The 12181-nt window shown below is 38.3% G+C and overlaps 1 protein-coding gene across 1 annotated transcript in view; it reads right to left on the reverse strand.

The window, feature by feature from the left end:
• URI1 (URI1 prefoldin like chaperone) overlaps window positions 1–11042 on the reverse strand; it is a 66793-nt gene extending 55751 nt beyond the window's left edge. Inside the window, exon 1 of the mRNA XM_060131076.1 lies at window positions 10613–11042. Coding sequence (XP_059987059.1) covers window positions 10613–10717 — 105 coding nt within the window. The 5' untranslated portion in view covers window positions 10718–11042. The remainder of the gene's footprint in view (window positions 1–10612) is intronic.
• Window positions 11043–12181: the final 1139 nt, after the last annotated feature.

The following is a 12181-nucleotide window of genomic DNA, read 5'->3' on the forward strand; positions in this document are numbered from 1 at the left end:
TTTGAATGCAAAGTATCAGGATGCACTGAACCCAATTTTAGTTTTTAGTTTGTTTTTGAACAGTTCTAACTATTTGCAAAGGATTGATATTTCATGACTTCTATTCTCTGAGATAATGCAAAGAATAAAGAGAATATTTACTTACTTAAAAAAAAGGCTGAAACTCATTCTATCTTGCAATTATATATGAGTACATTGAACCTTTTCATAGGCCTAAGACACATTATAGGATCCTACTGATTATATAATCCCTGCATCTTGTTTCATCACCCTAATAATGATTTCATGATTATTCATCAATTTTCCCAAACTATGCTTAAATAAAACTATATAACAAGTAATTGAGGAATCATGGAATCATCTAGAAGGAATATGCTATCAATAGTAAAAATCATTCTTCAGTTTTCTTACTGCATTGACCAAAGTACTGCATCATCTTTCAAAAAAGTGTAAAAGACTGAAGAAGACACCATCTTTGTAGTCTGATTTTAGCTTTCAAACACAATTGACAATTCAGAAATTTTCATTTTCTGTCCATAATGGGAAGGAGAAGAAAAGTGACAGAGAAAGACACTTCACAATTGTTAAACAAATTAAACTATGAATAAAAATGATAGCAGCTCTCTTCACCAGCACAGTCCAATAGAACTTTCTTTGATGATAGTAATCTTCAAAGTCAACACTGTCCAATGCAATAGCCAATGGCCATATGTGGCTATTGAGCACTTGAAATGTGGCTATTATGACTGAGAAACTTAACTTTTTTAAATTTTACTTAATTAGAATTTTAAACTTAATAGCCACACGTAGTTAGTGGCCACCATTTTGGATAGCACAACTAGATACAGATGATGGTGAAAATATTAATATAAATTAAATCTTAGATTATGAGTCTTCAGATGACAATTATCCTAGGTGAATTTTCTCAAAACTCAACAATCAATGAGTAATAAACAAAATTAACTCAAAGTTGATCAAAGACCTAAAAATAAGAGCTAAAACCATAAAACTCTCAGAAGAAAACCTAGGTGTAAATCTTCATGAACTTGGATTTGGCAATGGGTTCCTACATATGACACCAAAAGCAGGAGCAAAAAAAAGGAAAAAATAGATAAACTGGATTTCATCAAAATTTTAAAACTTGGGACTTCCCTGGTGGCGCAGTGGTTAAGAATCCGCCTGCCAATGCAGGAGACATAGGTTCAAGCCCTGGTCCAGGAAGATCCCACATGCCGCGGAGCAACTAAGCCCGTGCGCCACAACTACTGAGCCTACACTCTAGAGCCCGTGAGCCACAACGACTGAAGCCCATGCGCCTAGAACCCGTGCTCCACAACAAGAGAAGCCACCGCAATGAGAAGCCCACGCACCACAACGAACAGTAGCCCCCACTCACAACAACTAGAGAAAGCCCACGCACAGCAATGAAGACCCAACGCAGCCAAAAAGTAAAATAAAAGAAAAATTTTTTTAAAATTTATAAACTTTTGTGCATGAAAGGACATTATCATTAAAGTGAAAAGATAGCATACAGTATGGGAGAAAATATTTGTAAATCATGCATCTGAAAAGGGTTTAAATACCTAGAATAAATAAAGAACAACTACAACTCAACAACAAAAAGATGACCCAATTTAAAAATAAGCAAAGGACTTAAATAGACAAACTTAAATTGACATTTCTCCAAAGAAAATACAAAAATGGCCAATAAACACATGAAAAGGGACTTCCCTGGTGGTCCAGTGGGTAAGACTCCGTGCTCCCAATGCAGGGGTCCAGAGTTCAATCCCTGGTCAGGGAACTAGATCCCGTATGCATGCCACAACTAAAGATCCCACATGCCCCACAAAGATCCCACGTACTGCAACTAAGACCCAGCACAGCCCCCAAAAACAAAAACAAACAAAAAACACACACATGAAAAGATGCTCAACATCCTTTTTCATTAGAGGAATGCAAATCAAAATCACAATAGGTCAATGACATTAACACCTATTAGGATAGCTCTATTCCAAAAAAAAAAAAGAAAAGTGTTGACAAGGACGTGGAGAAATTGGAAACCTCATACATTGCTGGTGGGAATGTAAAACTGTGCCAACGCTGTGGAAGACAGTTTGGCAGTTCCCCAAAAAGTTAAACACAGTATTACCTTATGACTCAGCAATTCCACTCCTGGGTATATATCCCAAAGAACTGAAAACAGGGACTATAACAGATAACTCATACACCATCGTTCATAGCCACATTATTCCAAGAGTAAAAAAGTGGAAACAATCCATGTATTCATCAACATTTGAACGGATAAACAAAATGTGGTATATGCATACAATGGAATATTATTCAGCCATAAAAAGGAGTAAAGTTGTAATAACATGCCACAACACAGATGAACCTTGAAAACATTAAGCCAGTCACAAAAGGACAAGTACTGTATGATTCTACATCTATGAAATACCTAGAATTGGCAAATTCACATAGAAAGAAAGTAGATTAGAGATTACCAGGGGCTCAAGGGAGGGGAGAATTGGGCACTAGGTCTCAGTTCCCCATCTGTGAAATCAGAAGTTGGACTAAAACACTGGTTAAGTTTAGTTTAGTTCCTTGGACCACTTCCCTGGCGGCTACTGAAAGTGGGTACAAGGAACAGAAATACTCATCCCCCTCCCAGCCCCTCCACACATGCAACTTCTCCCTCAATAACGCAGAGTAATTTAGCTTTCATCTGTTTTACATATTGGGTTTTTGAATAAGGTTTTATTTTAATGAAGAAAGCTCTGTGCCTTAAAAAAAAAAAAAGTTTGACTACCAGTAGTTTCTATGGTCTTTAAATCTAAATATTCTTAAGAGTTTGGTTAATTTAGCTAATTGATACAAGTTACCCTCACTCCATCCTGTTAAAAAAGAGTCTCAATAATTTGTTTCATTAGAAACAAAAAAAGATTTTTACCAGTATTATGTACCTATATTTTGACAAATAAATGCTATATAAAAAAGTTGACCCAAAAAGTTTTAAAAAAAAGCAGTTAAAAGTAAATAGCTTTACAAATTATTGTAGAAATAATACCAAAGATGGTTAAAATTCTCATTGAGGAAAAACTAAAACATGTCCAAAGGTATAAAAGCTCTTCCCTTGCAAGAAACGGAAATAAAGCCTGAAGACCCAGTTTGGTTTTGCTGCTGAAAAATGTACAAAATAACTTAGAAAAACCAGTTGAGGTCAAACGTTGTGAGCCCACTACTTGTACCTGCCTACTCTTGATCTGGGGAAAACTGATAACCATAGAGCAAGGCAGATCTGATGGTACGACAGCCAAGAGTTCTCCATCTGTGAGTCCATCCTAACCTTCAAGTAAAAGTGATGGTTCCATCACAGTGAATGTAATTAATCTCACTGAACTGTACACTTAAAACTGATTAAAACAGGGGCTTCCCTGGTGGCGCAGTGGTTCAGAGTCCGCCTGCCAATGCAGGGCACGGGTTCATGCTCCGGTCCAGGAAGATCCCACACACCACAGAGCGGCTGGGGCCATGAACCATGGACACTGAGCCTGCGCGTCCAGAGCCTGTGTTCCGCAACGGGAGAGGCCACAACAGTGAGGCTCGCGTACCGCAAAAAAAAAAAAAAACTGATTAAAATAGTAATTTTTATTTTATACATATTTTATCATAATAAATAAAGACTGCTGGAAAAAAAGATCTCTAAATTCTATTTTTTTCCACTCCTACAAGTTTTTTGGCTTCTTGAGGACAGAGATTAGGGAGGAAAACCCTGAAGCACTGGAAATGAGTTTTGAAAGCAGGAATTATGTAAATGGTTTATGTTTGTACCTCCCTAAGTTCTAGAACAGACCATGCCAACCAGGAAGAGAACTACATATATTTGAATATAGCAGATGTTGAATAAAGGGGGACTGACTTGAAGGTGGAGAAAAAAAGAATCAATAAAGGAACAATATACTTCTAAGAACAAAAAAAAAAAGTAGGGTATTCTCACCCACTTAGTCATTCAACAAGAAAAACTTCATATGTAACAGTGTGCAACAAGAACTTGGACATTTTTCTAAAAAGACATGTGGCAATATTCTTAAATCTCTTATGATCTTTGTGCACCAAACTTTACTTAATACAAAGAAGACTGCTGTGTTTAAATTCTTATTAAAATAGCCAATAAAAATGGGTTTCACTATCCCTTATCCTTACTTCTGTACATTACTTGTAAAAATTACTTTAAAAAATAAAAATTAAAAAGATCCCTTGGACCTAGATGGTAAATGGTGATGACTATTTTTCCTGGTATACTGAAGGTTAATACATTTCTTAGCACTGTCCACTGAAAGGGCCTTGATGCAATAATATCCCAGTGGCAATGAGCACAACTTGGGCCCAGATCTAGGTTTCTCAGCATTTCTCATTAAAAAGAACCAGGGCTCTTTGAAGAAATAGTCAATTTCAGAACTAAGACAAGAAAGCTACAAGGTAAGCCTGGACATCCTGTGCCAAAAAAAAAAAGGTAATGACCAAAGGATAATGAGAAATGCCAAAAGGACGCAGGAGTCAGCTTGAAGGGGCTCCCACTGGCCAAATTTAGGACAATTTGAGCATCAAAAGGAAAAATGAAAAATTATAACACACTGAATTAAAAAACAAATAAAAAGGGTCTACACTAATACTAAAAGGGGGGAAAGGGCTCCTCTTTACAGAAAAATGCCAGCTATAAACATAGGTGGTTAGAAACTACTAATTTGCAAATACCAATATAATAATTGATTCAGGCAAGGATCATCCATGGTAAAGGGTTGTTGGGGAACAGGGTATTTACAATGTCTTCAAGTATTTAGTAAGTACTTTTAAAGTTCTTATTCCTTACACAAGGGAACAGGTACCTAAGGTGAAGAGATATCGCAGGTACTACCTTAAACAAGTAACTAACTAGCAACACCAATAATAGAATAAAGTAACACTGTATGTCTCCTGCTGTGATAAAATAGGAAGTCATTATCAACTATGTATTATTCTTGCCAAAAATGATTATTTAATTCTGTTTCTTCACGAGTACATTCATCAGACATCTCTAAATCGTGGGCATTCTATAAGTAAACTTGTAAATTCTTCAAAAATACCAATTTCATAAAGACAAAAGAATGTAGAGGGATTGTTTCAGATGAAAGGAAATTAAAGAGATAAGACGCTAAATGCAGCCTGTGATTGGATCTTGGATTGAAAAATGTTATAAAGAACACTTTTAGAAAAACTGAGGAAATCTGAATATGCTAAATAATATTATTGTGTGTCAATGTTCATTTCTTGGGTGAAAAAAAAAGATATGATTATGTAGAAGAATGACCTTGCTCCAAAATGATATGTGCTTAAGTATTAGGACATGATAATATCTGCAATTTACTTTCAAATCGTTCTACAAGGAAAAAAAGAAAAGAAAATACAGATAGAGAAAGAAAAGGCAAATGAGACAAAATACGATTGATGACCCAAACTATTCTTTAAACTTTTCTGTTGTTTTACAATTTTTGAAAATAAAAAGCTGCTACTTTAAAAAAAAGAAAGAAAGAAAGAAAGAAAGAAAAACTGCCTTAGGGCAGACTAAAAAGATCTAGACTCACTAATCTGGAGATGAAGGCAAGAATGATACAAGCTAAAAGATTTTAAAACCCAATCTGACAACATTAGGAGAACAAAATCAAAACAGTTATGATCACAGCTTAGACCCCGTGCACCTTCTTCTCCCTTTCCCCATCAGTGTTTTGGAACTATTCTTGTCTTATACTCCAATCTGGAGAGGCCTAACACAATGAATATTGATTTTCTCCCCTTGAAATACTGTATTATAATGTTTACTAATAAAAGACTAAAACCAAAGTTGTTTCTTCTCATGGCACATGACTGGCACGATAATAATCACTAACAACAACCAAAACAAACTGTTTTAAAATAAAATATAACTCACAAGTTATGAGTTCTGAAAACCCATTTAGCTACAAAATGTATCTTTGGCTGTAAGCAAATATTCTTATGACTCTGCCTTTCTTAAAAATGATAAAAGAACTACATTAGAAAGATCAAATACACATTCTTCAATAAACTACTTATAACTACTCAATTTAGAAAAAGCATTTTATTTTACAAAAAAAAATGCAAATAGCCAATAAATACTTGAAAAGGTTATCAACCTCATTCATTAGTTATTATTAGAATGGCTAACAAATATGAAAAGGACAGACAGTACCAAGTGGTGATGAGGACGTGGAATAGCTGGAACTTTCACCACTGCTGATAGGAATGTAAACTGGCATAAGCACTTTGAAAAACAAGCATTTTAAGTAAAATTGAAGACACAAATACTCCATAAGAAAGTTCGGGGCAAAAACTAGAAACAACCTAAACTGTTCACCTGAAAAATTAAAGAGAGTTAATGAAGACTCTAACATCAAATTTATAAATGTCTATCACAATGCCTGGCACACAAAAAAATTTATTCTATACAATGCAATCCCATCATTCCTCCCTTCATTCATGACAAATGGATTCTTGTCATTTAAGATTAGTATGATTCTCAAAACACATTTCAATGGTTTCTCACCTCACAAAAATAAAAACCAAAATCTTCAACAATGATCTAGTACAGCTCCTTACCTATCACAAACCATCTGTCATTTTAAATATGCCTATTCCACATCTTTACCACTAGAATGTGATCCCTGTGAAAACAAAGACTTTATTTTGTTCACTACTGCATCTTCAGCAGAAGAAGACATTAAGTAGGTACAATCTGGCAGGTAGCAGGTACTCAATAAATATCTGCTGAAAAATTATATGCTTGGATTCTGGGCTTGGAAAGAAGAACAATACCTGTGGTATGGAGTACACGACTGACAGTGTCCTAAGCTATGTGCAGTTTATCATAAGAAATATGCAAACCAAAGTTAAATTAGCTGTTCTGCTTTATAAAAATTTGAAATATTTACTCTTAATGCATTTAATTCCCCAGGTTCTATATCAAGAAAGTATAAGTTATTCCAAAATTCCAAATTACACGAGCCACTCAGTTATAATTATAATAAACTAAATAATAACATTATCCTCATGAATTCTCCAAAGTTACCATGATCCTGCAAATAAACCTAGGAAAACAATACTATATACCACTTTTTCACTATACTATATAGCAGAATCTCAATAATTCTGTTAAAGATAATAGTGTCTGGAGATATAAAACTCGGATAGAAACATCACCTTAGCCAAGAAACCAGTATTTCAATAATGCAATTCAAAGACAGATCCAGATTTAACAAGTATGAGGAAACTTCCCTAGAACAGCCCAAGACACTCCACTGCAGCCCTAGGTTTAACTTTTACGGCACAGATCAGTCCAGAGAGGCTTCTAAGTAGATTCCATTTTTTCCACCAAATACTTTACTCCTATTGGCAAAAACAGATTTAGTTAAAAGAAAAGAGGGGGAAAAAAAGGTGATCCAAGTTCCCTCTTGTCCCTGTATCTTTGGATAGAGAATTAACAATAAACAACATCTCCAGGGAAAAAAGAAAAGGAAACCACCTGGGGAACAGATATCTGAATAAATTGTACCTATCCACTCTGGAATAAGAAACAAACCTGCCTAACTGGTGTTCAAACCAGCCAAGAGTAATCTGTCAGGAGCAGAAAATATTTAGCAATTAAAGATACAACATCCCATCTTTTATTAAAATTAATTAGGTTTTATCAATAGCCTTTCTTGAAAAAAAAAATCCCATTCAATTCACTCACTTTTAAGTAAAATAAAAAGTGAAATTGTATGCTTTTAAAACATTTAGTGGTGCATTTTCCTATATAAACTGTGTGAATATTTATATACATATAATCATGACTAACCACACCACATAGTGTTCTACAATTTTTAATGACTGCACAAAATCTCCTCACACCAACCCCCTTATGTTGAATTTTTAGCTTTTTCATTATTATAAACAAACCTGCAGGGACCCTTTCTGTACATGTCATTTTGCTAGATTAAAAAAAAAAGAAATAAACAGAAGTTTTAACCAAAAAATCTTTTTTTGAAAATGTCAGCATTAATGCCAAAAATGAGAACAATATTCAAATATTTGATCCTGTCCATTTACTACAGATTTTGTCATTTACTTAAGTTGTGGATCTTTCATGCCCCCCTCCTTTGCCTTTTTCCTTAGGTTACTAATTTTTTTTCCTTGTTATTCAGTGCTCCAAAGGATAAACAAGGAAAAAAACAGAGAGAGGGACCAAGATGAAACGTGTTACACTCCTTATCTGAACTAAAAAGAAAAAAATTGATGAGCAACATTTAAACCACTTTACCTAGCAGCCATTCTTAAGGTTCCCAGAGAAAAGAATGCCCTGAACCTAAGGTATCCATTGCATATAAAGAATTCACTTCTCTCCTCTGCATCTAGAGCCTACTAGCTAGCTACCATCCTAGGGAAAACTGAAAAAATAGTCATTCAAATAATTTTCATCAGGATTTAATTCTCTCACAGAACCCTGGTAGGGAAAGGCAAGTCCTAAAACACATTTAATTAGACTCATATAAAGAAATACTAACTGCTATACTATAAAACTCCTATGACATTTTTTTCCTTTTCCTTCCAAGAATGTCCCAACACTTCCACTTATTAGAGTTCACTGTACTCCTACAGCTGCTGGGTTGGTTTTAAAGCCTAAAGTCCCTCACAAAAATCTGACTGATTTATTTATTTATTTATTTACTATTTACTAGATAAAGTTTTCCTATACTGAACTATAATTAAAGGATAGCTATCTAACCAGTTTATCTTGTGGCCTCAAGGGTCTCTCCTGTCCACTGAAGCAGATCCGTTAAAATAGTCTAGTCCATTTACTGAGGGACTTTATCATGAACTGGGAATGATTTTACATACCCATGACAGACATACACACGCTTATTTTATGTGCCAAAATAACATTAACACAGCACAGAAAAGTAATTTGGTACTATACTCAATGTCTACTGAAAACTGTCATCCAGGTTCCCATAGGACTGTAACTGAGAAGGCAGTTTTCAAATGCAACTGGATACCATACCAGAAAGCTGTTCAGAGCACCCCCAAACCGTATCCTTTGTATTTCAGACACACTAACATCAGAATAAAACCAAGGATTTCTCTTTTTAACATGCCAAATAGGAGAAAACATATCAAGTCAGCAGTATGCAAACATCATACTATGAAGAAGGAGAGAGTTAATTCCTCTACAGAAAGAAAGACAATGGGAACACCATCTTCTGAGGGTCTGTTTCACATTTTCTAAAAGACTAAAAAATGTAAATAGTTTTCGCCAAAAATGAACAAATTGGTTTCATGAAGGGCTGTCTTTTCTTCTTTCTTTATTCTTCTCGTAAAGAAAAAAAAAAGTCTTACAATTTAAACGCACCGAACTTGAATTTTTAAACCCCCAACTTGAAGAAAGCCAAGTTTAAAACCCAACCATTGTATATGGTATTAGAAAAAAAAAAATGGCTCTCAGAAAGGGAAATCCAACGCACAAAATAATTTAGAACAACCAGAACAAAGTAGGAAAGGTTCCCACAATTCATCCTAACAGGTTATTTCCAAGCAAACGAGGATTTAAGTTCTATAAAAAGTTCCTTATCTAGCTAAACTGGGTATGTTTGTATACCTATGTAAGTAGTCATTTTTATACAGAAATGCTCAATAGAAAAAGGTAGGAATTCCCAGTGTTTATAGTTTTTAAACAACTTCCTAACCTTTATAATCATGATACTCTCAATATGACACATTTTAAGTAAATGAAACGTTGCCTTTCAAACTAAGAATTTCAAAGATAGTGAGAAACAAATGATACAGAATCCAAAGGGGAAAAAATCTCAGATTAAACAATAACACTGTATTTCTTAGACTGGTATACTTGTTCATATACAATCCCATTAGGAAATACAAAACTTTCTTTCCTCTTCACTGGTAGATTAAAACTCATTTATATAATTGAAGTTAAAATGTAGTAAAACAGCATTCTATCATGACAAATACTAAACCAAAGCTGAAACTGCACATGAAGCGTTAGCGTTACAAACCTAGTAAAACTTTTAAGTGCAATCAGATAAAGAGCAACAAAGAGTATACATTTTACCAACGATGAGGTAACAAGCTAAAAAAAAAAAAATAAGGTGAACTATTCATTCACAGCCTGTCCTTCACTGAGAATATTCCCACGCACTGCTGTACGCATTAAGATTAAAAACTCACTTTCATACACAAGTTAAACAGATTATCGCATCTCTTTTCCCCAACCCTCCCCTCCCTTCGAAGGTCAAAGTGCTCCAGACAAGACAACGAAAGCACGTGACAAAAGTTTCCCCAACACGCTTTCCAGGCCTGGAGGCTATGCTCCTCCCCCGTTCCGGGTCCGGGGTGAGCTAGGCCGGGACCAAAGGGCTGCGGCCCACCGAGGGCAGGACGGGGTCGGCGGGGACGAGCGGGGGTCAGCCCCCAGGCCCGTGGAGGGGGAACGGGGCGCCGAGGACGCGCCTGGGCGAGGGCGCCTCCCGAGACCGCTGGCGGAAGCGCGGGACGGAGCGCGGCCTGTTACCTTTTCCTGCTCCTCGCGGAGCCGCGCCACCTCTGGGGCGCGCAGCGGCGCCGCGGCCGAAGCCGAGGCCGAGGCGTGGGGCCCGGGGTCGGGCGGGGCCTCCATGGCGGGGCGCCGGGGCCTCAGCGGGGCGAACGAGTCCTAAACAAGTGTTTATGAAGGCGGCGTGGCCGGCGGCTGCCCAGCGCCCGCGTGCTCGCCCTCATGCACTGCGCGCCCCGCGCTGAGGAGGCCGCGCCCCACTTCTCTGCTACCGCGGCGGCAGCTGCTCGCGTCCGGGCTGCCCGCGGCCACATCTCACACGCGCATGCCGCCCGCCGCCGCCGGCGCCCCCGCCGCCGCGGGCTCGGAGCAACAGGCCGGCCGTTAAAGGCGAGAAGCCCCGAACCGGTGACTGGGCCGAGCCAGGCGTCCTGTGGCGGCCGCTCCTCCTCCGCACCTCCCCCGTAGGCCCCGCCCCTCGCCCCGCCCAGCGCGGCACGCTGGGAAGCGCACGCAGCCTCCGCCCTTCGTCACGCCCCCGGTGATCGCGTAGCGCAGGAGCGGCGCGGCGGCTGCTGTCTTATCTGGAGGCTAAGCTGACCTGTAGCCCTTTGGAAACTCATTCTAGGGAAGATCGACGGTCAGTTCACGGAGATGAGCCCTGTCTTAGCCTTGTGTCCCCCTAATGCCCCCAGTCGTTGAGCGCTGCATCTGGCGGTAGGAGCTTAATTCGTGCACTAGTGCTGGTTCATAAGCATATTTAATTTTAGCAAAGTCAACTCTTCCCTGTGCCTGTTTAATGAATTAAAATATGCGATTAAGTTTTGTTTGTTAATTACTGCACACACAATTTTTCCTTATATAAAGGTATTGTGCTTTAATTAACATATTGCTATGTATGGGCTATTTAAGAGACTTTTCAAGGATAACGTTGCCCATACTTTTCCTCTTATTTCAAAACTCCTGTGACCTCTCTCTCCTACAGCCTCTGTACACAGTAGGCACCCAATTAATGCTTAATGAATGGAATTGGCCTTGCCCTAACAATCATCTCTGCTCCAGTACCTAACAGTGAGTTGGGTCCTGGTTCTTCAACGTTGTGCAAATGGCAATGGGCTGGGAGGTAGCTGCAGTTCTGACCCTGGTGTGCCTGCTTGCTAGATTTCTCTTCCCTTCTGGCCAGCTCCCCAGTCCAGATACGCCCTTTTTACATTTGCTTCACAGAAAGAAGTGAGGAAAATTTGGGCAAATGGTAAATGTTAATTGCTCTCTTTTCCTCACTACATATCCAACCTCTGAAACAGGCAGTCTCTGACTGCTCTAGCACCACACCATCTGTGTATCCTCAGCTACTTCAGTAGCTGCTTCTCTGGTCTCCCTGCTCTCACTTTTGCCCCCTGTAATGGACATTGGCAGCTGCCCACCCTATTTCCCCTCATTCAGATGTTCAAACCTAACCCACTTAGCTCTTGTGCCTGTGGGAAGCGACCCACCTGCGGCTCCAGTAGAAGGGTAAGTGCATTTATCTTCTAAGTAGTTGGTTCTATGTGCTGTCTACAAGAGACTCACTTTAGATTGAAAGACACA

Source organism: Lagenorhynchus albirostris, chromosome 19, assembly GCF_949774975.1.
Source record: "Lagenorhynchus albirostris chromosome 19, mLagAlb1.1, whole genome shotgun sequence".
Classification (NCBI taxonomy): Eukaryota; Metazoa; Chordata; class Mammalia; order Artiodactyla; family Delphinidae; genus Lagenorhynchus; species Lagenorhynchus albirostris.